Source organism: Phocoena sinus, chromosome 2 (genome assembly GCF_008692025.1).
Source record: "Phocoena sinus isolate mPhoSin1 chromosome 2, mPhoSin1.pri, whole genome shotgun sequence".
In the NCBI taxonomy this organism is placed as follows: domain Eukaryota; kingdom Metazoa; phylum Chordata; class Mammalia; order Artiodactyla; family Phocoenidae; genus Phocoena; species Phocoena sinus.
In genome coordinates this window covers 92826527-92853488 of record NC_045764.1, presented here as the reverse complement: position 1 = coordinate 92853488, position 26962 = coordinate 92826527, and the positions used below count along the sequence as shown (strand labels likewise).

The 26962-nt window shown below is 40.4% G+C and overlaps 1 protein-coding gene across 3 annotated transcripts in view; it reads left to right on the top strand.

The window, feature by feature from the left end:
- The window catches only part of NUSAP1 (nucleolar and spindle associated protein 1), a 66204-nt gene extending 39583 nt beyond the window's left edge, over positions 1-26621 (top strand). For 2 of the 3 annotated variants that reach the window (XM_032624823.1, XM_032624821.1), the window contains exons 2-11: positions 1260-1328; positions 5233-5376; positions 6384-6540; positions 11239-11340; positions 12426-12535; positions 15979-16160; positions 18168-18325; positions 21434-21550; positions 24490-24598; positions 25678-26621. In XM_032624823.1, the coding sequence (XP_032480714.1) occupies positions 12461-12535; positions 15979-16160; positions 18168-18325; positions 21434-21550; positions 24490-24598; positions 25678-25774 (738 nt within the window). In that variant the 5' untranslated portion in view covers positions 1260-1328; positions 5233-5376; positions 6384-6540; positions 11239-11340; positions 12426-12460 and the 3' untranslated portion in view covers positions 25775-26621. The remainder of the gene's footprint in view (positions 1-1259; positions 1329-5232; positions 5377-6383; positions 6541-11238; positions 11341-12425; positions 12536-15978; positions 16161-18167; positions 18326-21433; positions 21551-24489; positions 24599-25677) is intronic. The other variant, XM_032624822.1, reaches the window with a different exon arrangement.
- Positions 26622-26962: the final 341 nt, after the last annotated feature.

Here is a 26962-nt window from a genome sequence, read left to right as displayed (position 1 = left end):
ACTCACAGCCTGAGCACAGCATCTCCTGTGCCCTGAAGCCCAAACCAAATCGGGATCTCTGCCATTCTCATCTGAACATGTGGCTGATGGTAAATGGTAGGAGCAGAGAAGAGACGAGCCTGGTGGCTGGGCCCCCCTTGAGAAGAAACTCTCTGGCTCTCAACTGTATGGCTGGTGGAAGAGGAGGGAATGAGAACCCAGCCATGTGCTTGAGCTTTAAAAGCACAGGAAAACATAACCCATCAGATTAGTATTCTTTCAGGAAAGAACGGAAAGGGCAGTTCTCCTGTGGTGGAAGGAGGAGCTAGGAGTTCCCTTCCCCCGGGGACCTGTAGCCATCCTCCTAAGGCGGCGCCTTTGGCCTTCCCCATCTTAGGACCCCCTCACGCCTCCACACGTGCTTCACCAGCTGCCCAAGCCAGAAACGTAGGCATGATAAATTTCCCTGTTCCTCAACCCTCACATTCACACTGATTCTACTTCCTAGGAAAGTTTTTAATTCATCCATGTGGCCTCAGTCCCGTTCTAGCTCAGGCCGAAGTCGTCTCTGGCTTCCTACAACAGCCTCCTGGCCCTTGCCCTGTCTTCCATCTTGCCCTCACCAAATGCATTCTGCACATTATACAGCCAGAGTAATCATCCTGAGTAATGCAAAACTGGTCACCCACTGCCCTGCTGCAAACTCTGCAGACTGCCTTTGCCCCGAGGGTAAAGTTCATACTCTTTAGAGGCTTAGTAGGCCTAGCAGGATCAGGCCCACTTTCCCAATTCTCTCTCACCATCCCCTCCAACAGCTCCCTGCTTCAGCCCACACTAAACTTTAGTTCTTCAAACTCCACACATTTACCTTCCCATGCTATTTCTTTACCCTTTTCCCTATGTCCCACTCTCTCCTATTTGTCCTTCAGCCTCAGCAGCTAGTGACCTCACATCTTTGTCTTAGGACTGGCATGTCCACTTACCTACTGAAGTCTACCCTAGCGGTCCAGGCTTTGGTGGCCCAGCCCACCTGTGTTCTCACATGACACCTGAGCTTCCTCATATGGGCATTTACCCCACTGTGCTATAATTGCCACTTTCCTCTCTGGCTTCTGCCGTGAAATCTGTGCGGACAGGGACCCCTTCTATCTTGGTTACCCTACTCCTAGCCTGCCCGGATGACATTTGATGAGTACAAGAACAGGAGAAAATGTTTAGTGAATCTTTTGTGCTTATTTGATTTTTGGCTCTACTGATAAGGTCTTTAAACTTTTCTGCAGGCAGACAAGTTGTTAAGAGCCTTAAAAGCCCACCTTAAAAATGAAGCTAGAAAAGAAAATGAGAATCAGGTAAGTAACATTTTCATCACCTATTAAATAGCAAAACAATCAGTTAATAAATGATAAACACAGTTGGTTATGACTTAAGACATGCTGTTTGTTACCAAAGAGATTGTCATTGGTAATTGTAAATCCTTTCATAATTCTTATAAATGACAAAGCTGCCTCTGTAATCTATTGAATAAGATGTTCTCATACAAAGGCAAAGATTAATTACTAGTTGCCACATGTATGCCAAATGGTGTGAATAGGGAGGGAACTGGATTTGAGGTCAGAAAAACCCAGTTAAGTAGCAGCTCTGTCTTTTTTGTATGTGTGACCTTGGAAAACTCAAATCATTTATTCTTAGTTTCCTGGTCTTTGAAATGGAAATAACATATTTTCTGCTGAATTGAGGGTTGTGAGAATCACATGAAGTAGGGACTGTGGAAGTGACTTGTGGGAAACTAAACCACTGCTGATGGGAGGGAGCAGTTGTCATGGCTGCTTCAGACCCACCCCAAAGAGTTCTGACAAGTCTCAACACCTAAATGATCAATGAATGCTTCATTCTTAACTTGAAATACAGGAAAATGTTGAAAGGCCTGAAGGAACTGGGCTTTGGAGGGCATCCATTATATATCTTGAAATGAAGGTAAATGTAAACATGAACTGAGCATCTGAATTCCTTCTCTCTGTCTTTATAGACTCCGTAATTCTCTGTATTCCAGGTTATAAACATTTAAAAACTTTAAATGCTCAAAATTCTTTTTGATTCCAGGTTTAATTAATATAAAATAGACAACAAAATTGATTTTGGATTCCTTTAAGTTTCTATATCAACTAAATCAATATAGATATTTTAATTAAAAAGTTTTTCATGGTTAAGGATACATATCGTAGTGCCATCTGAAATCAGGATTTTACTTTGGGTGGTAATTGATGGGCTAAATTTAAAATGATCTATCATGTTTCAAATTCAGCATCTCAAGAGCCATTCCATTTTGAAAAACTTTCACAAGAGCAGGATGATAATCAAAATTTGGTCAGCTATAGAATTCCTAAGTGGTGAATCTGTCAATAGTGAGCTTAGGTTGGTGGAAGGAACTGACATAGACAGTTTATCTAAAGCTGCAGGAGTCAGCACAGTCCAAATACATGGCAAAGAGATCAGTAATATTATCAAGGACAGACAGATGGGTAAACTTCCAGACCTCCAAATCGTCACCTAGGGAAGTGCACAGGTGTGGGTCACATCTAAGGAGCATGACCTTCTGGATGCCTTGTTCTCCCTCTGTAGATTAGCCTTAACTATATGAGTTGGAGCAGCTCTGTATGTAGGTTAGTCTGACTATGTGCTGGGGACTTGCCGAACCAGCTGTGCCACTTCAGTCTTGGGCTTATACAAGTCTTTACAGTTACATCATGGTGCGTTCAGGAATGAACATATGCTACCTGATCACTGCTGGCCTCCCAAACTAACATACCCTGGTTAAGGTGTGTGGGGTTAAAACAAGACATCTCTGGGAGTCATGTTAATAGATTTCTAAACCAGTTATAGAACCTCTTCTGTACTGTGTTAATGGGGGTAAGAGGGCAATAAGTACTTTTAAAGTGTGTCTGTACTCCAGCAATATGTGTAACCTGAGGGTTACACTTCTGTAGTGAGAACAGTTTCTTTTTCCTCTCTTCTTCTTCATGACTATCCAGGGAGTTGGAAAGCAGGATTCAGATAGTGTCTTTCTACTCTCACGTAAATATCCCTGCTCCTTTGAGTTCAGGCTCACCAATTCTCATCTCTCATCTGTTGACTTCCTTGTTGCTTTCCAGTGTTCACTGTCTCATTGCCTGGCTCATCATCTCCTGTCCTGACCTTACTTTGGGTGAATTCAAAGGTCCACCTGGATGTCCCTTACTACCCTTGCCTCCCTGTTCCTTAAGTCCTGTGACTTTCTTTTCCACTCTTCATTAGCCATCCCCTTCTTTGGGTATACCTTGGATCTTAGATCACTTAGAACTATTATTCTTCTGTAATATTTCACCTCCGTCTAAAAACCTTCCATTTTTTAAGCCTCCTTATTCTTTTACAACCAAAACATTTATTTTATATTGTGGTTCTCAACCCAGGATGTGTGGGAGAATCATTTGTGGAGCTTTTTAAAAACACTGATATTTAGGCCTCACCAAATCCCAGGTAATTAAATTAACTCTCAGAGGGTAGGGTCCAGTCACCATACTGAAATGGACTGACAAGTCAGGATGCAAAGCCCTCTTATTCCCTACTTCCACGTGCAGAGTACCAGTTGTCTACTACCGTCTAAAATGCTGGAAGGTTTCTCTGTAAGGAAGAAGATGACCCTAAAGGAAACATGATACAGAAAACAAATGAAAGCCTTGAAAAATGTCTTACAATAACCTATTGAATTATCAACTCCTGGAATCAAGCTACACAGACGATTCAATTAAGGTTACATAACAAGCTATAAATGTTAACAACTTAAAGAAGTTGAGATAAGGACAGGAGGTGAAGGAAAGTATAAGGATGCTAATATCTGCAGTTTACAGGATGTGTGTCTGCAGTCATGGAACAAGAAATAAAGGTTTAAGAATGTTAAAAGCTGCAAAGGTAATAGAGTGAGTAAGTGGTATAAGTCTATTAGGAAGAAGATGGGGAGATGAGAGTGGTACAAATGAAGTAAATCTTAGTACATGAGGCACTGAAAATAGTTATTGAAAATACAAATGAATATCCCATCAGCAAATCATTAGTGATATGTAAGTAACCACTTAACATCAAACCCCAGAAATACGAAGGGTAGGGCAGAGAATGACTTACTTTTCATTATACTCTCTTTAGTATTTTATTATTCTAACTATATGTATGTATTAGTTTATTTCAAAAAATTAGAATTTATGTTTAAAAAGCTACAAAAACACCAAAAACAAATCAAGCCTCTCCTTTATCGTCTCTAGGTAGGATAACATGCTTAATGCCTTCCTCACACTCGATGAGGATATAATTCACCTATTTTTCCCTAGAGCTTTTATAGTTTCATATTTTACATTTAAATCTTTAATCCATCCAGATTTCATTTTGGTGTGAGAAAATGATCATGTTTCATTGCCCACCCCCTCACCAAAAACATAGTCAATGTTTTCCCTGCATCATGTGTTGAATAATGAATCCAACCATCCCCCACTAATGTGAGGGGCAGCCATTGTCATACGATGATTTCTTCTGGAAGCAGTTCTGTTCAGGACATTCTGGTACCTGTGCCATGCTGTTTTGATGACAAAGCTCTTTACTTCTAGTTTATGATAATGCACATGCCCTTCTTCCCTTACTCCCTTATGTTGACCTTTAACAAGTTACTTTGGGCTCTCTGAGCCTCAGTTTCCCTACCTGTGAACTGCAGATAATGTTAATACTTGTCTCATAGGCTTTGAGGAATAAATGAGATAATCCATGAGAATACTTAGCCCAGTGCAGTTATGATATTAGCTGTAATTGTTATTAGTTATAGCATACTGCCTAGCATATAGTGTATATTCAGTAAATTAACATACTTTTAATAATTTGTGGGAATTCCCTGGCACTTTCTCTGCCATGGGCCTGGGTTCAATACCTGTTCAGGGAACTAAGATCCCACAAACCATGTGGTGTGGCCCCCCCCCCAAAAAATAATTGGCTTATTTACACACACTAAGATACCTTTGAATGCTTTGCAAGCCTAGTTTTTTAGCTTGGGTTGTTAAGTGTTTCTTTCTGAATACTCTATCATTCTTGTTCTTGCCTATAATTTAGTGCTGGAGGGTTTTTAAATTATCTCTTGCATATGTAATACATATTTTTTATTCAGTTTAAATTCTGATTCTTCCTGAGCATTGTAACTCTATACATTGGACATGGCAGATTAATGTCTCTCTTTTTCAGGATGAAATTCAAACTTCTGCATCTTCTTGTGATGAGATTGAGGTACAGCTCAGCAGCCAGGAGCAAGCTGAGAGGGAGCCAGTGGGCCATGTCACCAAAACAAGGAGAAGGCGCAGGACTGTCTACAGGAGCCCTGACTCCCAGGTGAATAGAAATGTGCAAACTAAAAATAAGCTACCACCTGTGCCCAAACTGGTATATTATTAGGGAGCCTTCTCTTAATTCCCTTATGATATCGGGTGGTGGCAAACACTGCTGTGAGCTCCATGAAAGCGCAAACCTGAGTCTGGCCTCATCACACCCCGGGCATTGGCACTCGGGAAGCACTTAGTAAGTATTAAGCACAAATTAAATGTTTGCTGAATAATATGAACATTCATTGAGTGTTTTCTTAAGTGAGGTATAGTAAGTAAGAAGGAAAGAGATACCAACATCAAATATGATTTTTTTTTTTTTCCTCCTTCTTATCTTGTCCCGGGCCTGGTGATCAGCTGAGCTTAGTCTTTGAACAGTGTGGTCATGTGATTCTGGGGGCTTCTCCCACTTGCTCTGAGAGGACTCTGATTTTATTATCCTTTCATTCAAATGTAACTTTTACAAGATGGTCCTAATTTTTATTTTCTAGCTTTGTGTAGTCCCTTAGTCACTAGCTTGTCTAGTTAGTTTCTTCTCCCTAGGAGAGCAACCTCTGCCTTGTATGCCTTCCAGTGGTCCCTAGTCTCTACTATTCCCAGATGCATGTTCTCATGACATTTGGTGAGGCAGAGAACCAAATCTGCCACTCAAAAATCTTGGTCTTCTACATTTCTTTCTTTAATTCATTTTCCTCCTCAATTTGGTACCTATCTTTAGAAGGCAGTGATTACTTTTTTCTTTCTTTATGTCTGAATATAAGCAATGTTTTTAATGATACGTTTTTAAATTGAGATATAATTCACATGTAACATCCTATCAGTTTCAGGTTTACAATGTAATGATTCAATATTTGTGGCGATCATTTCACAATATATATACGATAAGTCTAGTTAACACCTCATGTAGTTAGTTTTTTTCTTGTGATGAGAACTTTTCAGATCTACTCTTAGCAATTTTCAAATGTGATTCCTTCTTATTTGTTATTGAAATCATTTATTTTCTTTTAAAATCTGTAGCAGGATCATTCAGAGATAAAAGTATGTGATCCTCCTGAATTCCAGAATCAAGAAAAGCATGAAAACCAGGCTCTCAGAACTGTTGTAGAAGCTCCTTCTCTACCAAACAAGAGTCAAGATGAGAATGCAGTGCCCTCAGGAAAAAGTGGAATAAATGGTATGCCAAGTAACTTTTTAAAAATCCAAAATTGCTAGGGTAACCATGTGCATTAATTTCCTAGGACTGCCATAGCAAAGTGCCATAAACTGGGCAACTTAAAACAACAGAAATTTGGGAATTCCCTGGCAGTCCAGTGGTTAGGACTTGGCGCTTTCACTGCTGGGACACGAGTTCGGTCCCTGGTCAGGGAACTAAAATCCTGAAAGCTGCATGGTGCGGCCAAAAAAAAAAAACACAAATTTATTCTCTCACAGTTCTGGAGGCTGGAGTCTAACATCAGGGTGTCAGTAGGGCCATCTTCCTCCAAGATTCTGGGGAGAATCTTTCCTGGCCACTTCATACCTTCGGTGGTGGCTGTAGACCTGGGCTTGCAGCTGAATCTCTGCCTCCTCATCATGTGGCAGTCTCTCTGTGTGTCTTTTTCTTTCTTTCTTTCTTTCTTTTTTTTTAATATTCATTCATTCATTCATTTATTTATGGCTGCGTTGGGTCTTTGTTGCGGCGAGCAGGGGCTACTCTTCCTGGGGGTGTGCGTGCTTCTCGTTACAGTGGCTTCTCTTGCTGTGGAGCATGGCTCTAGGCCCATGGGCCTCAGTTGTTCTGGCTTGTGGGCTCAGTAGTTGTGGCTCGTGGGTTCTAGAGCGGAGGCTCAGTAGTTGTGGCGCACAGGCTTAGTTGCTCCGCAGCATGTGGAATCTTCCCAGACCAGGGCTCGAACCCGTGTCCCCTGCATTGGCAGGCAGGTTCTTAACCACTTCACCACCAGGGAAGTTCCTATTTATTTATTTATTTGGCTGTGTCCAGTCTTAGTTGTGGCACGTGGGATCTTTGTTGCAGTGTGTGGGCTTCTCTCTAGTTGTAGCACATGGGCTCTCTAGTTGTGGCACGTGGGCTCTCTAGTTGTGGCACACGGGCTCTCTAGTTGTGGTATGCGTGCTCTAGAGCTCATGGGCTCAGTAGTTGCAGCACACAGGCTTAGTTGCCCCATGGCATATGGGATCTTAGTTGCCTGATCAGGGATCAAACCCAAGTCCCCTGCATTGGAAGGCGGATTCTTAACCACTGGACCACCAGGGAAGTTCCTGTGTGTCTTTTTCTTTACATCCTTTTCTTAAAAGGACACCAGTTATATTGGATTAGGTCCATCCTAATGACCTTGGTTTAAGTTGATTATGTCTACAAAGACCCTTTCCAAATAAGGTCAGATCACAATTATTAGAGGTTAAGACTTCATTCATCATATCTCTTTTGGGGAAACAGTTCAGCCCGTAACACCATTATGTAGAACTTCTAAGTGTTCAGCAATGAAAGCAAAAGTTAGAACCAAATACAGTAGGCCATCAGGTCACCTTTAATAACCGTGTAGAAAGCAGAATATGAGTGGTATCTGGAAAGTTTAAGGCAGTTGATCTTAAGGCAGGATGAGGAGAGAGCCTGGCTCATTCTGCCAATTAGCTCCTTCTGGCCTGCTCCAGAGACAGGTACAAAGACCTGTTAGCCCCTTCAAGTAGGACAGTTAAAAAGGATCTGTAGGCTTCCCTGGTGGCGCAGTGGTTGAGAGTCCGCCTGCCGATGCAGGGGACGTGGGTTCGTGCCCCAGTCTGGGAAGATCCCACATGCCGCAGAGCGGCTAGGCCGGTGTACTATGGCCCTGGAGCCTGTGCTCCGCAACAGGAGAGGCCACAACAGTGAGAGGCCTGCGTACTGCAAAAAAAAAAAAAAAAGGATCTGCAGAATCTACCTTCCCAGGGGGGTGGCCATTTTATTATGATAAATGTATATTTTACTTAGTCTCTAACCTCCTAAAAACCTCTTCCCTAAACTTGCTCGACTAAAAATTTGTTTCAATAAGGCCAGAAAACTTCAGTTCCCCTATGGCTAACAGGACTTGGTGCTTTCTGATTTCATCCCTCAGGAAGCCTGCCAGTTGCAACAGTGTCTCAGTGTTCATTTCCCCCAGCACATCTATCTGGGACCTGAGGCTTGCCTGAGGGGATTGGGAGAGAAGATGATCCACTCATGTCCACCAAGCAGTTTAATGCAGAATTTCTAATGCTGAGCCCTCCCAGTTACCCCAGAATTTTGAATGTCTTACTAAATCTAGAAAGTTAAAGAAGGTAGATGTTCTGATTTGTAGGTCTGAGGTGAGCCTGGAATTGTGCAGATTTAATAAGTACCCCAGGTAATTTTGATGCATATGCCTTATAAACCCATATTGAAATCCTGAGACGAGGGGAATGTAAAGAAATATGACAGAGTCAGAAGTGGGGGTGAAATTTAAAATATCTATTATTTCACCAATCTTGTTGTCAAGAAGACTTACTTCTAGGACCCAGTTTTGAAGGCATGGGAAAAATGAGGGTGGACCCTTTAAGTCAGGTTTGCCCAATGAAGCACACAGGCAGTTTGAAGGAGAAAAATCAGTTTCTGGTGAGAGGAATTTTTTAAACTTTGACATAATTCCAGACTTAAAGTTGTAAGAATAGTACCAAGAGTTCCTATATATCGTTCACCTAGATTTCTCAAATGTTAATATTTTGACATATTTGCTTTATCCTCCTATTTATATTTATATACATATCTATGTATGTATATGTGTTATATACATTTTTTTCCTGAGCTGTTTGAGAGTGTTTCAGATATGTTCCCCTTTACCCCTAAATATTTGTGTTTCTTAAAACATCAGGACTTTTTCTCACAAATGTACAGAGAGCAGAAAGTTCACTGATAGGGCTTCTTCATATTCTGCATTACAACTAACCTCAGAAACAACCACTTGTCAAGGTTTGGTATAGTATCAAAGAAGAATATCCACAATTATCTGAAAAGGCTATTAAAATACTCTTCACTTTCAACCATATAGCTATATATGACAAAATTCATTTTCATATATTACTTCAATCAAAACAGTATATCACAACATATGTATACAGAAGAAAGGAGAATCCAGCTGCCTTTTATTGTCAGGTGTTAAAGAAATTGTAAAAGAAAAACAACAAACACTCTACTCACTTTTTTGATTTAGAAATTTTAGCCGTTTTCATAAATTATTTATGTTAACGTATAGTGGGTATATTTTTAGTGAATCAATTATTTTTTAATGTCTTAGTTTTAATATCTAATATGGCACATATTGATATAACGTACATGAACAAAAATTCTTTGGGGTCCTCAGTAACTTTTGAGAGTACAAAGGGATCCTGAGGCTAGAAAGTGTGAGACCTGCTAACTAACCTGTAGACAGACCTTATCTAGATTTCATCCCAGCAAGGTCCCTTAAAACAAAGGCAAATCTCAACTCATCCTTTGCATTTCATTGCCATGTCTCTCTTTTTTTTGAATAAATTTATTTATTTATACATTTTTAAATTTTTGGCTGCGTGGGGTCTTTGTTGCTGCACACGGGCTTTCTCTAGTTGCGGCGAGCACGGGCTACTCTTTGTTGCCGTGCGCAGGCTTCTCATTGTGGTGGCTTCTCGTTGAGGAGCACAGGCTCTAGGCGCATGGGCTTCAGTAGTTGTGGCACACAGGCTCAGTAGTTGTGGCTCACAGGCTCTAGAGCACAGGCTCAGTAGTTGTGGCACATGGGCTTAGTTGCTCCGCAGCATTTGGGATCTTCCCAGACCAGGGCTCGAACCCGTGTCTCCTGCATTGGCAGGCAGATTCTTAACCACTGCACCACCAGGGAAGTCCTGCCATGTCTCTTTAAGCTACTTTAATCTGGAACAGTTCCTCAGCCTTCCTTTGTCTTCTACCGCATTGACCTTTTTTAAATACAGTTTCTTGGGTCCTCTGACTTGGTTTGTCTAATGTTGCTGATGGTTAGATTCAGATCATGCACTATTGGCAGGAATCCCGCAAACTAGGGCTGTGTCCTCCTCATTCAGCACCCCAGAGGGCTCAGATGTTGGTTTGTTCTATGACTAGTCTTGTCAACTTGCATCACCTGGTTATGGTGGTGTCTGCTAGGTTGCTCCTTTGTAATAGTTATTATATTTCCATTTGTAATAAGTATCTTGTGAGGAATGACTGTGACTCCTTAAATATCCTATTTCATGGCCAAGGTCCAAGCAAAAGCCCTATAACCCCTCTGCTCTATCCAGTCATTCTTTTGCCTTGTTTTATGGATGCATTGGGAAACCTTAAGGATGAGTGACTTTATAAGTAGCATTTCTTGAAAACCCACTTGCACAGTTTTTAGTAGATTGCCTTAAGCTGAAAAAGATACTAGAATGTGGGAGATAAGTAGGGGGAAATAGCAACCCTTATATACATGATGGCTTTAACTGGATTTAAAGAACAAAAGCAAAACAAGTATAGAAGCAAAGGACCTGAAAAAATATAATAAACATAATAATAGCCAAAATGATAATAGTGTTTCTTAGGCTGGTGGGATTGTGTGACTTTTATCATCCTTGTTAAACAATTAGACATGTTCAAGCAAAAGTTCTGGAAAAGAGTTTTATAAACATACAGAAATTTAAAAACATCTATACAAGAAGCATAAAATTTCTGTCTACTTGAAATATGAGCTAAAATTGTGGTGATGCTGTAACTAATGCTTTGTGCTCCTTGTGCCGTCTCTCCCATAGCTTGGCAGAGGCCTATCACATGAATATGCTCCATGTTAACTTACATTTCTTAATGGGAATAATTTTTGGAAATCTTTCATTAGTTCTGTATCCTTGGATTCAGGTAATGAAGGTCCAAAGATACCTTCAGAAAGAAAGAAGTCTCTCTACACAGATGGGTTTTCCAAACGTGGAAAAAATAAAAGAACTGCAAGCACTACTCCAAGTAAGTTTTGCACACAAAGAAATATAAAATGGTGGTTGGCCCCCTTCAGGCTGACGCTGGAGAGGCAGTGCATTGTGACAGCCGAAGGCCCAGACACTGGCATTGGGGTTTGCGCCCTCGTTCCCTCATTTTCTGCCTGTGAGACCTTGGGAAACTTATTTATCCCCAGTAAACCCACGTCCTCAGTTTAAAGTGGGAATAATTAAACTACCTATTTCATCAGGTTAATATATGGATTAATTAAGACTGTTTTCCACTTCTGATTACCTAGCAGGGCAGCTAACCTGTAGCAAGTATTCAAGAAATATCTGAGAATTAATGTGTATCAAGTACTTGGCACAATGTCTATCTTGTAAAAAATTATTTTTAGTAATAAGTCTAAGGGACTCCATTTCTGGACATGTAATTCTCTTTCTCTGTTGCCTGGCACATAGAATGTTGCTTGTGCTATATATTTAGAGTACTTAAAATGCTGCTTAGCATATTTGACAAATTCTAACAATTATACTTAATAAGAATATAATTAGTTAGAATAGTACAGAGCAGGAGTCAGCAAACTGTTGCCCATCTTGGCCTGTCTTATAGCCCTTGAGCTAAGAATGGTTTCTACATTTGTAAAGTGTTGTATATAAGAAAGAATATGAGACAGAGACCACAGTGTATGTGACCGCCAAGCCTAAAATATTTACTGTCTGCCCGTTTACAGAAAGTTTGCCAATCCTTTGCATAGAGCTTTCTTAGCATTATTAAATGTCAAATTTATGATTAAGTAAAGGCCATTAATTAATTGGTGAGGGGAGAGGACAAATCTGTTAATCTTTTCTTATCCTCTGGACTAAACGAAGATGTTAGCAGTGAAATGGACAATGGAGAGATGGTCAGTGTTCGATAGTTTATAAGGTGAATATGCTTTGCCCCTGACTTTCTAAAACCTAAATGTTTTGAAATTAAAATTTTAGCAAAGATGATGCTGAAGTTGAATGTCAGGGATGCCAAGACAAGAACAAGTGTTAACAGAAAAACATAGGGAAGGTGAATAAATGGACTTTGTCTTGTTAATTGTCATATTTGGGGAAATATTCTAGATTTTAAGAAGCTTCATGAGGCTCGTTTTAAGGAAATGGAGTCCATTGATCAATATGTTGAGAGAAAAAAGAAACATTTTGAAGAACACAATTCATTTAATGAACTGAAGGTATGCTGATAAAATTATGTTCTTAATGCCACTAAGCTGTTTGTTTTTAATGTTGATACTGTGTATATACAATGGTTAATACAATTAGCTATTATTCTACTAGTGGAATGGATTTGTTTGAGTCTGATGTATTTTTATTATTTTAAATTTGTTTTTGAGAATTTTCAAAACCCTCCAGATAAAGCAGTGAATCTTCACTATGAAAAAGAATTCTGTAAAAAATAAAGTTAAAAAAATAAAACATTTAAAAAAAATTTGTAAAAAAATTTTTTTAAAGTAAACAGTAAAAAAAAGGAAGAACTCCAAAGTAGCAATAAGTTGTTCTGTTTTCCACATTCAGACACTGTGCCTATCACTTTTGTTGGGGAAGGACTGATATATGGCTGAAGCCATCTCTCCCTGTCTCTGACCTAAAGGGAAAAGGAGTGACTGACTAGCAGTTGCTAATTTAAAGGCTTCCTATCATAACTGAGCTCCCTGGGTGGGGGCCTTCAGGCCAGGTCCTGCTGGACTCAAGCAGCTTTGAGTAAGAGAAGGTGAAGTCAACCCCGAGGCTGAGTTAGCAGCAGAGTAGTGAGTAAATAACATCCTAGGAAGTTGATGTTCCTGTCTTACATGGTATCTGGTGTTAAAGGGGTACCACAAAGATGGATGGGAAACATTTTTGAATTTAATAATAACCTGCCTATTTCTCAAAGAATTTGAGGCAGTTTGTGGTATTACACACAACACAAAACAGTATAAATCTGGTTTAAAAGGGGCAGAAAATGAGCACTGTTAACAGGTACAGTGACTAATATATCAGTCACTCAGTTGAGTTTTGAGTTTTCTGATATCAGTGCCAATGGGGAAATGCACTGGGTAATAAGTTCTAAATAATTAAAAACAAAAACCAAAAAACCATACGGTTCTTAGAAGCTTACTCTTGGATAATAAATGGTCATTTGAACATTTATAAAACCACTGTTACCACAGTTGAAGACACTGTTAACAACCTTCTAGCACACAGTCTTGGCATTAAATATCTCCATTCCTTCATAGTGATCTAACAACATGGGTGGATAATCCAGGGAAGAGATATTCAGTATGTCCATAAGAAGACTCTTAACTATTAGCAAGGGCTAAGTATCACAACATTCACAGCTGAGTATTGGGACAAGAGGCCCATCCTGGCGGAGCGGGGGAGGGTGTCCTGCTGATGCTTTACAGAAAGTAGACAGTTAGCTTCTTTTTCTGCATAGGCATGAGCTAGCTGCAAATATGCCTGTAAGGAGGGCCACTCGTTCTCCTTACCATGAAGCTGAGCCTACTTAAGTACTTGATTGAAAGTCAAGCTTTCTGTACTACTTAATATGGATGAATTAATTTCCAGGTAAAAGTTAAGGGCAGAACAACTGCTTCAACCATAAACTTGAGTGTAGCCTTGAAGATGTGTTGAATAAATGAGTAGCTTATGTTGGTTTTTAGTTGATAGCCCCATCTGAATGAGTTCTAAAATCCCACCCCAGCGCCACTGTTTAAGGAATTGGCTAATCAAATGGGTTATTTGGTATGATCTGTTTGGAGACTAGAGAATAAAAAACAATTACAGTGACTTCACCATAGCTAATATGGATTTCTTGACGGTTGACTTGTTTGGGGATTGGTCATTTGGAGAGTGATGGACAATAAGAAATGAGCAGAGATCTAGAGAGAATCATCCTGGCTGTGACCAATCTCTCCTTTCATGATTAGAGGATGGAAACCTGATTGAGTTAGTTGCCAAATGGCTCCCCTCTGCAATGATCTGAAACCTTGTGCCCTGAGTTGCCTGTTTACTTTGCTAACAGTAGGAATGATCAAATTTTTTGATCTTTGACAGTATATGACAAAATCCCAATTGAATTTGCATTTCTCTGATCATTACATGTTACATGTTTATGTTACAAATATTTATGTGTTCATTGATGATTTTGCTGTGAATTTGCTTTTTCTTAATTTTTGCTGATTTATGAGCCACTTATCTATATTAATGACATATATTATGTATTATATGTTCTAAATACTTTCCCACAGTTTGTCTTAACGGTGTCTTACCTTGTGGAAGGTTGTATTGTTTTATCCAACTATCCAGCTTTTCCTTCTAAAACTGAGGGCTTTGTCTTGCTCTCCCTGTCCCAAGATCATAAAAATATGCTCTTATATTTATTTTTACTGCTTTTATTATTTTTCCCTATGTTTACTCCTTAACCCACATTTTAATTTTTATGTATGGTATGATTGAGCTCTTTGCTTTGTTAAACCAGGATTTTTTTTTTGCTAAAAGAAAGGAAGGAATTGGTTAGATACACTGCAAACAAAATAAATTAGTGCTACTAGAGTCTGTGGCATAATATTCTACCTGAAAAGTCAGAAAGATTGGTATTCAGTGCGAGTAGAATCATTTAAACATAAGTTGCTCAAGCAAAGGTATAGAGTTGGTGATTCTATCACCAGGTATACTGGAAAGTGGGAATTTTAGGGGAAAGTCAGAAGAAGGCATAAAAGGTGTGGTTAAATATAACAGCATACTTAATACATCTAACCTGAGTTTTCAGCTTATAGTAAAGATATGTATCTACCAAATACTTTGGTTTTAAATTTGTCTCACAACATGAGAATCTCTTCTGCTCGTATGTTGAAATGAGAAGTTAACATAATTCTCTAGTTTCTTGTATTATTTCATAGGATATAATCAGAATTTTTATGTCTTTTGGCTTTACATTGTCAATTTTAATAGTCCTATCTCTGCTGTCAGTGAAGTTAGATTTCTTCTGCTTGCAGCAGAGTTTAGACTAATGATAGTAAAACATTCAGTCATTCTTTGTGCTTTGACAGTATCTAGAAAAAGATAACATAAGTGGAACCCTTCCCTGCCATTTCAAAGAGAGCATTTCCCTTCCTCCCTTCTTTCTTTTCTTTAGGTTTTTTAAAAAGAACTTAAAAAAGCTATTGGAGAGCCAGGGGTGGGTAGGGGAGGAATTATTTGTAGATTCCATAAGCTTTTTACATAGTAGGTTTCTCTTTGAGTTTGTATTTAATAAACTGCATATCATGCTCTCAAAGGAACCATCTTTCCAAGAAAACCAATTTATCCTCCCTTTCTGGCCATGGGGGACTGTTTAGCCACCTGCTTTCTCTAGTTAGAAAATACCTGGGGACATGGTAGCTGGGAAAGGCTTTCTGTAACACGTTACTCAGCACAACCAGAAGTTTCTCTTATATCAGAGTCACCATAGCAACACAGGTGCAGGGAACTGCTCAGCCTGCCAGGCAGGTAGGGTAGGGTGAGGTAGTGGGGAAGGAAGAATGACAGGGTTAAAAGTGGCGATGAAACGGGATAAATGGGGGCACTCTCCTGCACTTTGCCCAGACAATACTGTCTCAGAGGCCAGCTTTAATGTGGTGCGTTTCCCTTTCTTCAGAAGCAGCCCGGCACTAAGGGAGTGGTGGCAACTCCAGTTCCTCCCCGAGAAAGACTCTCTGTGGCTCGTACCCCCGCCAGCCAACGGGGCTCACAAGGCCGGCCCCACGCAGGCCGTAGCACCTTGTGTGTGAAGGGGCTGGCCAAGCGCTCCGCGCTCTCAGCAACTAAGATGAACGTCAGGTAAAGAAGAGCTCCAAAATGGAACCAAGGGCGAGGGCTCAAAGTTTTACTGCTTCTAATACATTTCAGGCGGACTACAACAGATGTTTTAGTGTTGATGAAAAAGGAGAAAGGATCGGAATAGAGAGAAAGATCAGCAAACAGTTTTTATTTATGTTACTTTTTTTCCCTTAAATTTGTGTTTTTCTTGTTTTGTCCACCTTCCCTAAGCTCGCGCGTTTTTTTTAAAAACATTACCTTTTTATTCGTTTTGTTTTGGTTTTTTAATTTATTTATTTTTTGGCTGCATTGGGTCTTCATTGCTGCCCCCGGGCTTTCTCTAGTTGTGGCGAGCGGGGGCTACTCTTCTTGTGGTGCGCGGGCTTCTCGTTGCAGTGGCTTCTATTGTTCCGGAGCACGGACTTTAGGTGCATGGGCTTCAGTAGTTGTGGCACACAGGCTCAACAGTTGTGGCTCATGGGCCCCATTGCGCAGCCTTAGTAGCTGTGGCGCACGGGCTTAGTTGCTCTGTGGCATGTGGGATCTTCCTGGCCCAGGGCTCGAACCCGTGTCCCCTGCATTGGCAGGCGGATTCTTAACCACTGCGCCACCAGAGAAGTCCCCCTAAGCGCATGTTTGATTCATAAGTAAAGATAGAAAATAAGATCTATATGGATATTTTACCTTATTAATTTAATGTATGTCTGCAAAGATGTGTAAATAGAAATTTTTCTGTTGACGTAAGTCTAAAGTTGAAGCTGAATTCCTAATCTCCCAATGTAGTGAGCTAAAGAATTGACTCATCCTAAACTATGAACATTGTAACCCACTGGGTACTGCAGTAGCATAGCCATCTCATGCTCATTGATCCCTGTTTTCTTTGCTTGTGCCTTTCCTGACATCAGGTGAGCCCTCAACTGTGACTGTCCCCACAGATGAAGGCTCCTTTCTCTTAATACCGAACTTTGTTTCTCTCCTTTTTTAAGGGCATTTGCGGCATCTAACAGAACTGGTGCATGGTAACACTTTCCCAACACGTGCAATTATCTGACATAGTTTTTAAAAACTGAAAAATGCCCTTGAATTTGGAATTCTTATTGAGTTAGCCTGGAACATGAGGTACCTATACTTGGCAGTTCTGACTGTATTTATTAATAGTTAAGAACACCATGGTTAGGGGCTAGTCCTTGCTTCATGCAGGGTACAGAACAGCCTGGAATTAGTAGCACTTTTCCTACCACATCTAATTTTCTTAACTCTATTGTAGAGTCTTGGGTAATAATTTTAGATGTTGATTCAGGATCACCATCAAATCTTTAGTTATAAGTCCAGAAGTTCCCTTCTGTTAACCCACCACCACCAACCCTATGTGTATTTATGTCTGTCATTACTGGATTTTCATTGAATCTAAGATACCATCCACTGAAGACTCACCATTATTTTATGAACCACTAAGAAAAAGCACTGCTGACTACTTTGATGTGTTACCAATTGTAAAACACATTCTAATTTCAGAGATGTTAAAATGTAGAAAAACTCTGCATCAGAGGATCAATAAAAAACATTTATGACAATTTGCTCTGAGTAGAGAAGGACTTACGTACCACTCAAATGAATGACATTCTTCTAGGAAGATGGAAGAAATGCTCCCATCACTCATTTGGCATAGCAATCTCCTGTTCCCTTGGACTTGCCCTCACTAGGAGGAGGAGAAAGAAGGAGAACTTTTTAAAATACCTCCTAACCTATAACTTGAGGCCCATAGGCATCTCCTTTGAGCTCTGCCTTATACTGTCATTGGCCAAGGCAGGGAGAGCAGAGAATATAAAACCATATTTTACAAATAACGGAAGTTGATAAATGATTTGCTCTAGCATCATTGTTTAAGGACATGTCTATTCTGTGAAAGAGGTTCATTTGTATAACAAGTATTTATTGAGGCCCTTTCAGTGCTTGGTGATGGGTAGGTGGTTTTGTTTAGAAGCTTGACCCAAGTACTCATGTCTTATACTCCACTGTCCTATTTAGGTTTTCAGCTGCTACTAAAGATAATGAGCATAAGCGTTCACTGACCAAGACTCCAGCCAGAAAGTCTCCACATGTGACCACATCTGGGAGTACCCCAAAAGGCCAGGCTGTGCTCGAGACACACAAGTTAAAGACCACAAGGGCTGAATCTGCTGCTGGTAAAAAAAAAAAAACAGAACAAAACAAAACAACCTCCCTCCCACCCCCCAAAGTTCTGGTTTATCTTTAAACCATGTAGCTTCCTAATATGATTGTCTGTTTCTTTAAAGCGTCTCCATTATCTATAGAATCAAAAGCAAAAATTTGTCTAGCATAGTTTTCATTTATACTGGCAAGGGAAGTGCCAGAGACACAGACAAAAAAACCTGACATATCTGCCAGAAGACTCCATCCTGTCCTGAATGAAGAACATTCAGCCCCTCCTCAGCGATTAGGAGGGGGATTACAGTATTCATTACAGCCTCTGAATGGTTCTGCCAGACTCTGAAACTAACAGGACCCAGAGTTCATGGAATAAATGCCACACTATTGACTACTAGTAGATTGTATAAGCCAGAATAAGCCATATAGATAATCTTCTACACACTGTCTACTTAATCATCACCTACAAAGACCAAGTGGTTTTCAAAAGAACACTGCAATAGCAGTGTGAAGGTTTAAAAGAGTATCACCAACAGGTTAAGGCCTGTATTAGAACTGAGTATATCAAAATTCTCTCAAGAGTCCTACTGAATGTCAGGCAAGAGCCTTGATTACACAGGAAGGACTGCCAGATTCCCTGAGACTAGAGCAATCCAGCAAGAGTTTAAACAAGAAGAGAGTATTATTGTTGGTAATAATCAGCGTGGAGACTCAGGATTTTTTCATGCCTTTGACACCTAAATTAAAGATTGAATAGTGGGACTGACAACTAAATTTCAAGAGAGAGTACAGAGGTGGGATCAGAAAATTTATGATTCTTCCTCTATATGACCTCTCTCATTCCTACCCACGCTTAATCGTTTCTATATCAGCAAGGAAACATTCCACAAAGCATTCTAAATCATCCTGTAATAGGGGAAGAAAGGGGCTTGGGCAGAGAGCAGGGCTAAAAAATGAAGAGTGGACTTGCCTAAGATGTGACTGTGTCATTTTACATGGAGCAGGGGTCACTGAGCAGCAGCCACCTGCCTAATACTGAGAAAGGACTCACAAATACTCACAGATAAGGACATGAGGCAGGAACTAAATGTTTGCCATATCCTGAGCTTTCTCCTCTAACTCAGGGGTGGTGTGCCCAGTCGGAATGGGATAGTTTTCTTTCCCTGGTTATCAAATATGAATTTAATATAAATGAAATCAAACTAATTTTTGTGATTTGCTTTATTCACTGTTTCAAGAATCATATTAATAAATGAGCTAAAGTTCATTTTCACCGTGTTTTTCAATTGTATGGATATATTTCAACTTATCCATTTTACTGCTCATGGATCCCATGGGTATTTCCAACTTTTGTTATTTTGTATAGTGTAGCTATGACCATTCTGGAACATGTTTCCTGTCCGTGTACACAGTTTCCCAAGAGTAGGACTGGGGCTGCTGGATAGTAGGGTAGACAGACCCTTACATTACTGGTTGAATTGTACTGGTTTATATTCTCATCAGCAGTGTGGGACAGTCCCATTGTTCCCCTCCCTGCCAACACTTGATAGCAACACAGTGGAATGGCTTCAGCACAGGAGTTCTGTGCTTTTCTGGGTTGTTTCACTAGGTGGTCCTAGATCCTAGTTGCTTGTTCACATATACGGGCAAGTGCCAACATTGACGATGGCCTGAATGCAACCTGTGAGGGGAAAGGATTACAAAATGTGCCAGATATATGCTGCCCAACTGTAGCAAAAATGTGGCTTACCAAATTATACCATCCTAGTATATTTTTAACTTTATGTTACAAAAATTCGTATTCTTCGGTAACAGCCTTCATTAGTAACAAGCAGAGCCATGGATCTTTTTATTTCTATGTGATTAGGTTCCTTGCAGGCTTTATATCTGTTTGTATTAATGAAAATGTTACTATTAACAATATATAATTTTTTTAAAGGGTAGGGAATTCCCTGGTGGTCCAGCGGTTGGGACTCCACGCTTTCGCTGCAGGGGGTGCAGGTTTCATCCCTGGTCGGGGAAATAAGATCCTGCATGCCGCATGGCTCGGCCAAAAAAGAAAAACTAAATTAAAAAATAAATAAATAAAAGGGTAAATATCAGGGAAGCAGCCTGAAAATCTACCCGGTTATTTTTTTTTTTTTTAACTGAAATAAACTTGATTTACAATGTGTCAGTTTCAGGTGTACAGCAAAGTGATTCAATTACACATATATATACATGTGTATATATAACTGTATATATAATCTTTTTCAGATTCCTATCCCTTATAGGTTATTACAAAATATTGAGTATAGTTCCCTGTGCTCTACAGTAGGTAATTTTTTTTGGTTATCTATTTTATTTATAGTAGTGTGTATATGTTAATCCCAAACTCCTAATTTATCCCTCCCACCCAATTAATTTTTTTTTTGCGGTACGCGGGCCTCTCACTGTTGTGGCCTCGCCCGTTGAGGAGCACAGGCTCCGGAAGCGCAGGTTCAGCAGCCATGGCTCACGGGCCCAGCCGCTCCACGGCATGTGGGATCTTCCCAGACTGGGGCACGAACCCGTGTCCCCTGCATCGGCAGGCGGACTCTCAACCACTGCGCCACCAGGGAAGCCCTAATTCTTTTTTTAAAAACATATTTATTTGGTCTTAGTTGCGGCATGCCAACTCTTAGTTGCAGCATGCCTGCGGGATCTAGTTCCCCAACCGGGGATTGAACCTGTGCCCCGTGCATTAGGAGCGTGGCATCTTACCCACTGGACCACCAGGGAAGTCCCTCACCCGATTAATTCTTAAAACAGGATTCTAAACTCCAGCTGATCCTAGGAAATGTCACAATATTTAGATGCTTTGGGGAGCTGCTAACGGGAACAGCTAAGGGGTTAGTTTTCCTCAGTTATTCTTTTCTCCTTTTTTTTTTTTTCCTTCCCCCCCAGCCTGTGTCCTCAAGTCCATTCTCTATGTCTGCATCTTTATTCCTTTCCTGCCCCTAGGTTCATCAGAACCATTTTCTCCTCCTTTTTAACCCTATATGTTTCAGACCATTCATATTGAATTCTATTTTTAAGATTGAAAAGTGATACTTAAACAGGTCTTTTTTTCTAATTAAGCCCTTGGATCTTGTTTGTTGTTTTAGTTATTACCCCGTTCAAGTTGACAGCTGAGACAGCGCAGACTCCGATCTCCCATAGAAAACCAGTGTTTGATCTCAAAGCAAGTTTGTCTCGTCCCCTCACCTATGAGCCACACAAAGGTATGTGGGAATGTTTTGATGTACAAGATTTAAGATTGGGCAATTCCGCATCTGAGGATGTGAAAAATTCTAGTGACTCAGTGGAAGCCATACTTGGCGTAGAATTCCTGCCTCTGCCCCTGTATCCACGTGACCCATGATTTAAAAAGTGTCCATTAAGCAAATACTAAAAAAAAAAATAATTGATTCACTTACATTTTTATTAAGCAAAGACAACTTCTAATCAGTGTTACTACAAAGTATTAATAAAACTTCAGCCAAAATCAAGAAACTTGGAAGTTAGGCTGTGGGTAAATGAATGTTCTCTTTATAGTTTTTAAAGGATCCCAAGCTGAGAATCACTGGTCAAACAATCTGGGACATTTATTGGCCAGGTGTCGCTCTTGGGGATATATTAAAGTATCTTTACATCCATTTAAAACGTCAGTACTTAATGTGATCTGTCAGTGCTTCTGGAATTACTTTAAAACAAAACCTTCCTATAAGAATCATGTAACAGTGTTTATTTTTAAATTACTAATGTTAATGAAACAAATATAATGAAAATGTAAGTCTTTTTTTTAATAAATTTATTTTATTTTTGGCTGCATTGGGTCTTCGTTGCTTCGCATGGGCTTTCTCTCGTTGCGGTGCGCAGTTCTCATTGTGGTGGCTTCTCTTGTTGCGGAGCACAGATTCTAGGTGCGCGAGCTTCAGTAGTTGTGGCTCGCGGGCTCTAGAGCGCAGGGTCAGTAGTTGTGATGCACGGGCTTAGTTGCTCCACAGCATGTAGGATCTTCCCAGACCAGGGCTCGAACCTGTGTCCCCTACATTGGCAGGTGGATTCTTAACCACTGTGCCACCAGGGAAGCCTAAAAATGTAAGCCTTATTTAGAGGTAAGAGTCAAACTGAACCGTGGTTTAAGAAAACTTCTCCCACCCATTTTTCCTCCCCAAGTTTTCCCATCTGTGGCAACGGCACCTCTCTCCTGAGTGTCGGGGCAGAAGCCTAGGAGTCACCTTTGGTTCCTCACTCTCTCTCAGACCCCATATCCAGTCTATCAGCTAGTCCTTTCAACTCCATCTTTGAAATTGATCTTTAATCTGACCACTCTTCATCCCTCCACTGTGACTCCCTTTGGTCCAAGTCACATCATCTTACCTGGGCTTCTACAAAAGCCTCTTTGCCCCACTACAACTTTAAAAACAAATCAGAGCACATCACTGCTTGCTCAGAACCTCCTAAGGTTTCCTGTCTCTCTCCCACCCTCATTTCATTGCCTCCTCCCTTCCCTGACTCTGTGCCAACCACACTGGTGTTTCAGCTACTCAAACACTGAAACACCACCCCTCCTCCAGGTCTTCGAACTTATTATCCCTCTGCTCCACCTGGAACACTATTCACACTGATCTTTGCACAGCTTGCTCCCTTGTTTTAATGGGGCATCCACTCAACTGTCAGCAACCGAGAAAGGTCTTCCCTGCCCACCCACCCACCCACACTCTTTATTCCTCACCTTGTTTTACATTTCTCCATAGCACATAGTACCACCTGGTGTTATCTTACTTGACTACTGTCTACCTCTACCACTGGAAATGTAACCCCAAGAGAGCAAGGATTTTTGACCACTTGGTTCACTGCTATGTCCCTAGAACCTAGAATAGTCCCTGGCACATACCAGGTACTCAAAAAGTATTTGTTATGGGAATGACTGATCACCACTAACTTCTACTGATGGTAAAAAACCTGGTTGAGAGCTTCATCTGTGCTTGTTATTTTATATCCTAGACAAGTCACTTAATTCCTTTATGGAAGGGAAAATAAGTACTACTTCAGTGGTTACTGAAAGGATCAAATGATACAGCAGGTGTGAAAGTCCTTTTTATAAAATGGGAAACACTGCAAATGGTAATCTTTGGTACTCAGAAGTAGGTCAAACTATACAAATAAAGTAATATATAAACATCTGGAAATTTGGTCACAGTTCTAAAGCCAACAAAATATTCCCACTTGTTCCATTCCAAATACATTTTAATAGGTAACAATAATAATAAACTGCACAGATGAAATACTACTTTAATATTAAATATTCCTATGCAACGTTGGGATAAACTACTTAGTTGTTATGGCTTCTTTTAATGTGCTATGTAATGGGATTCAGTATTAAAGTTTTTTTTGTTTTTTTAAGATTTTTTTCTGGCTTTCCAAGGATTAAAAAGACACTTATTTTTAGAGGAAAAAAATGTAATGTCTATCTGTGGGATATTAAATTGAAATTAATAGAATTATACTGGCAAATGTCTTTAAAAACAAAGTATGGGGCTTCCCTGGTGGCGCAGTGGTTAAGAGTCCGCCTGCCGATGCAGGGGACACAGGTTCGTGCCCCAGTCTGGGAAGATCCCACATGCCGTGGAGCAGCTGGGCCCGTGAGCCACAGCCGCTGAGCCTGCGCGTCCAGAGCCTGTGCTCCGCAACAGGAGAGGCCACAACAGTGAGAGGCCCGCATACCGCAAAAAAAAAAAAAACAAAGTATGAATGTTGACAGCAAGCAGGTAGCCACAGATGAAGAGAAAATTAGGAATATAAATACAGGAATCTTTTTATTTATTTATTTATTTATGGCTGCATTGGGTCTTCATTGCTGTGCGCGGGCTTTCTCTAGTTGTGGTGAGCGGGGGCTACTCTTCGTTGCAATGCATTGGCTTCTCCTTGCGGTGGCTTCTCGTTGCGGAGCATGGGCTCTAGGAGCGCAGGCTTCAGTAGTTGTGGCTCGCAGGCTCTAGAGCAAAGGCTCAGTAGTTGTGGCACACAGTCTTAGTTGCTCCGTGGCATGTGGGATCTTCCCAGGCCAGGGCTCGACCCATGTCCCCTGCATTGGCAGGCGGATTCTTAACCACTGTGCCACCAGGGAAGTCCCAAGAATTTTCTTAAATCTGTCTCTGTCTCTGTCCTAAACTAGGAAAACTGAAACCATGGGGACAATCTAAAGAAAACAGTTCTCTGAATGAACATGTCAACAGAGTAAGCTTACACAAGAAAAGTTATAAACAACCTCATCGCCAGACCAGGTAAGTACATAATTATCCAGTTCTTATTCTTTTAATTTTGAAAGACTGTATATAAAAGCAGAGTCTCTGAGGGGATAGAGTCACAGTAATAGTGGTGTTTAACAAGAGGGTAGAAGTGGAATCATATACAGAACTTAATAAAAGTACATGTGCCTAGGCAATACCACAGTGGGTTCTAATTCACTAGGTTTGAGATGGGACCCACATATCTGCATTGTTTCCAAAGCTCTGCAGGCGATTCTGAAGAGGACCCGGTTCACAGCACTGCTCCTACATGACCTATCTGCCCAAACAATGCACCTGGATGTCCCTCCAGATACCAATCCAGGTGCCCAGGGCACCTAAGTACGCACATAAATTTCACACTCCCAGGGAAACCAGGCTTTCTAGGCTTCAGGGCTCTACACAGGGGGAAACCCCAGGATGATCCTTAGAGGCTTCTTTCTGTGTGGAAACCAAGTTAACACCAGAGTCTGTCCTGGGCTGCAGCTGGTCCTGGTTTGGCCAATTCCCTGTGTGGCACCCTCCTGGTACCGGGTTAACTACCATTTGACTTGCCAGCTACCACCAAGACCTTATTATTTGCTATTAAAATCATTATCATGATTCTGGGCCTTTATTTTCTCTTAATTCCTTCTCCCCAAAATCAGTGGTTTAAGTCAGAGACCCTGATTCCAATTTTAGTACTTTTATTAGACAATGTGATTTTGAGCTCGACCTTTGACTTCCACAGGTAGAGGTTTCTCATTTAAAACAAACTAAAAAAACTACAGGGGTTGGATTCGATCTCCAAGGTGTCTTCTGCTTCCAATTCCATGCTTGATTTTAGAATGCTGCCTTAACATTAAAAACAACAACAAAAAAAACCCCCAAGTTCTAGCCTTTTAACACAACAGTGACTTACAGGTGTGGCTTCCATCACAGAGACCACTGGACAGAGCACAGTGTCCTGTAAGAGTGTGCTTTACACAAGTGTGCTGGATGTCGTTTTAAGTTTGGACATTAGTCTAACAATAGGTGCTTTGAAGTGGTCTGTTTGGAGCTTCACTAGAGCCTAACATATACCTATCCCTCCTTAGGGAGGAGCAACGGAAGAAACATGAGCAAGAACGAAAGGAGAAGAAAGCAAAGGTTCTGGGAGTTCGAAGGGGCCTCATTATGGCTGAACATTCATAATTTAATATCCCGTAAATATTCCTTTTCTCTGAACCCTCTTTTGTAAATATTTTTGTACTGTCCTCTCACTTTAGCCAAAACACCTTTTTCTGCTCTTAACTTTGTTCATATATATGTAGTGTCTGTGGCTTCTTCACATGTTTTACCCATGAAAAGACATTACTACCTTTAAAGCTCTCAAATTCTTTTGAAATAGTTTTTACCTAAGCCCCTGTACAACTAACTCAGTTTTCTAAAAAGACCCATCCTATAGATTCTTGACCTAGATTTTTAAGGTCAAGTTCCCTCTGCTGGCTCTAATAACAGAACTTCAGTCCTCTTCTAGGCAAAAGCACTTACCTGATGGTAGCTAATTATACTACAGACTTTAGTAGAAATTGAACAATAACAAGTTATGAATAGGGTAAGCTGTGAAAGGCCACCTCTTCATCCTCTAGAGAACCTAGTAGTCTTACCGAAACTGTGGGCCATATGGGTTCATGAGGCGTCAATATTTTATCTATGCGAAATGTTTCATTTAAGCTTCTATGTACCTCTTTCAGATCACTTCATGTAATTGTCAATAACATCTCTTTTTTTTTTTTCCTCAATATATTCTTAAAAACAAAACTCTAGCTCATTCTAGCCTGGCTTATTTAGAAATATACAGGGTCATATTGAAATTTGAGGATTGCTGCTTTAAGGATTACTATATGCTCTGTCAAACTTATACATCTTACTCAATTTATGGAAAAGACTAGAGTTGCTTAGTATCATATTCATGTCTGTTGCACCTGAATGGAGCTTCCGAGTTTTGTACTGCTTAAAATTTTCATAATTAAAATTTTTTCCCATGGGGGTAGATTGATTCTTTGTAAATGTAATTGGTTTCTAAAATTTAGTTGACCAGCCAAGACTAACAAGAGTTGACTTGTACTCTTTGTGTATCCTTTCTTGACCGTCCACTCCCCACTCCTAGAAGAAATGACTATGTCCTTTTGTATTTTCACAGCACCTGTCAGATTCTATTATACTTATTGTTATACGTATATGGGCCCATAGAACATGGCATACTCCTGGGTGCTTAATAAACTCAGATTTTGCTATCAAGAGGCAGAGATCAGATCAATCAAGAAATCTGTGTCAAATACACTGCTACTGGGAAGGTGAAATGATATAACCACTTTGGAAAACAGTTTGGTAGTTTCT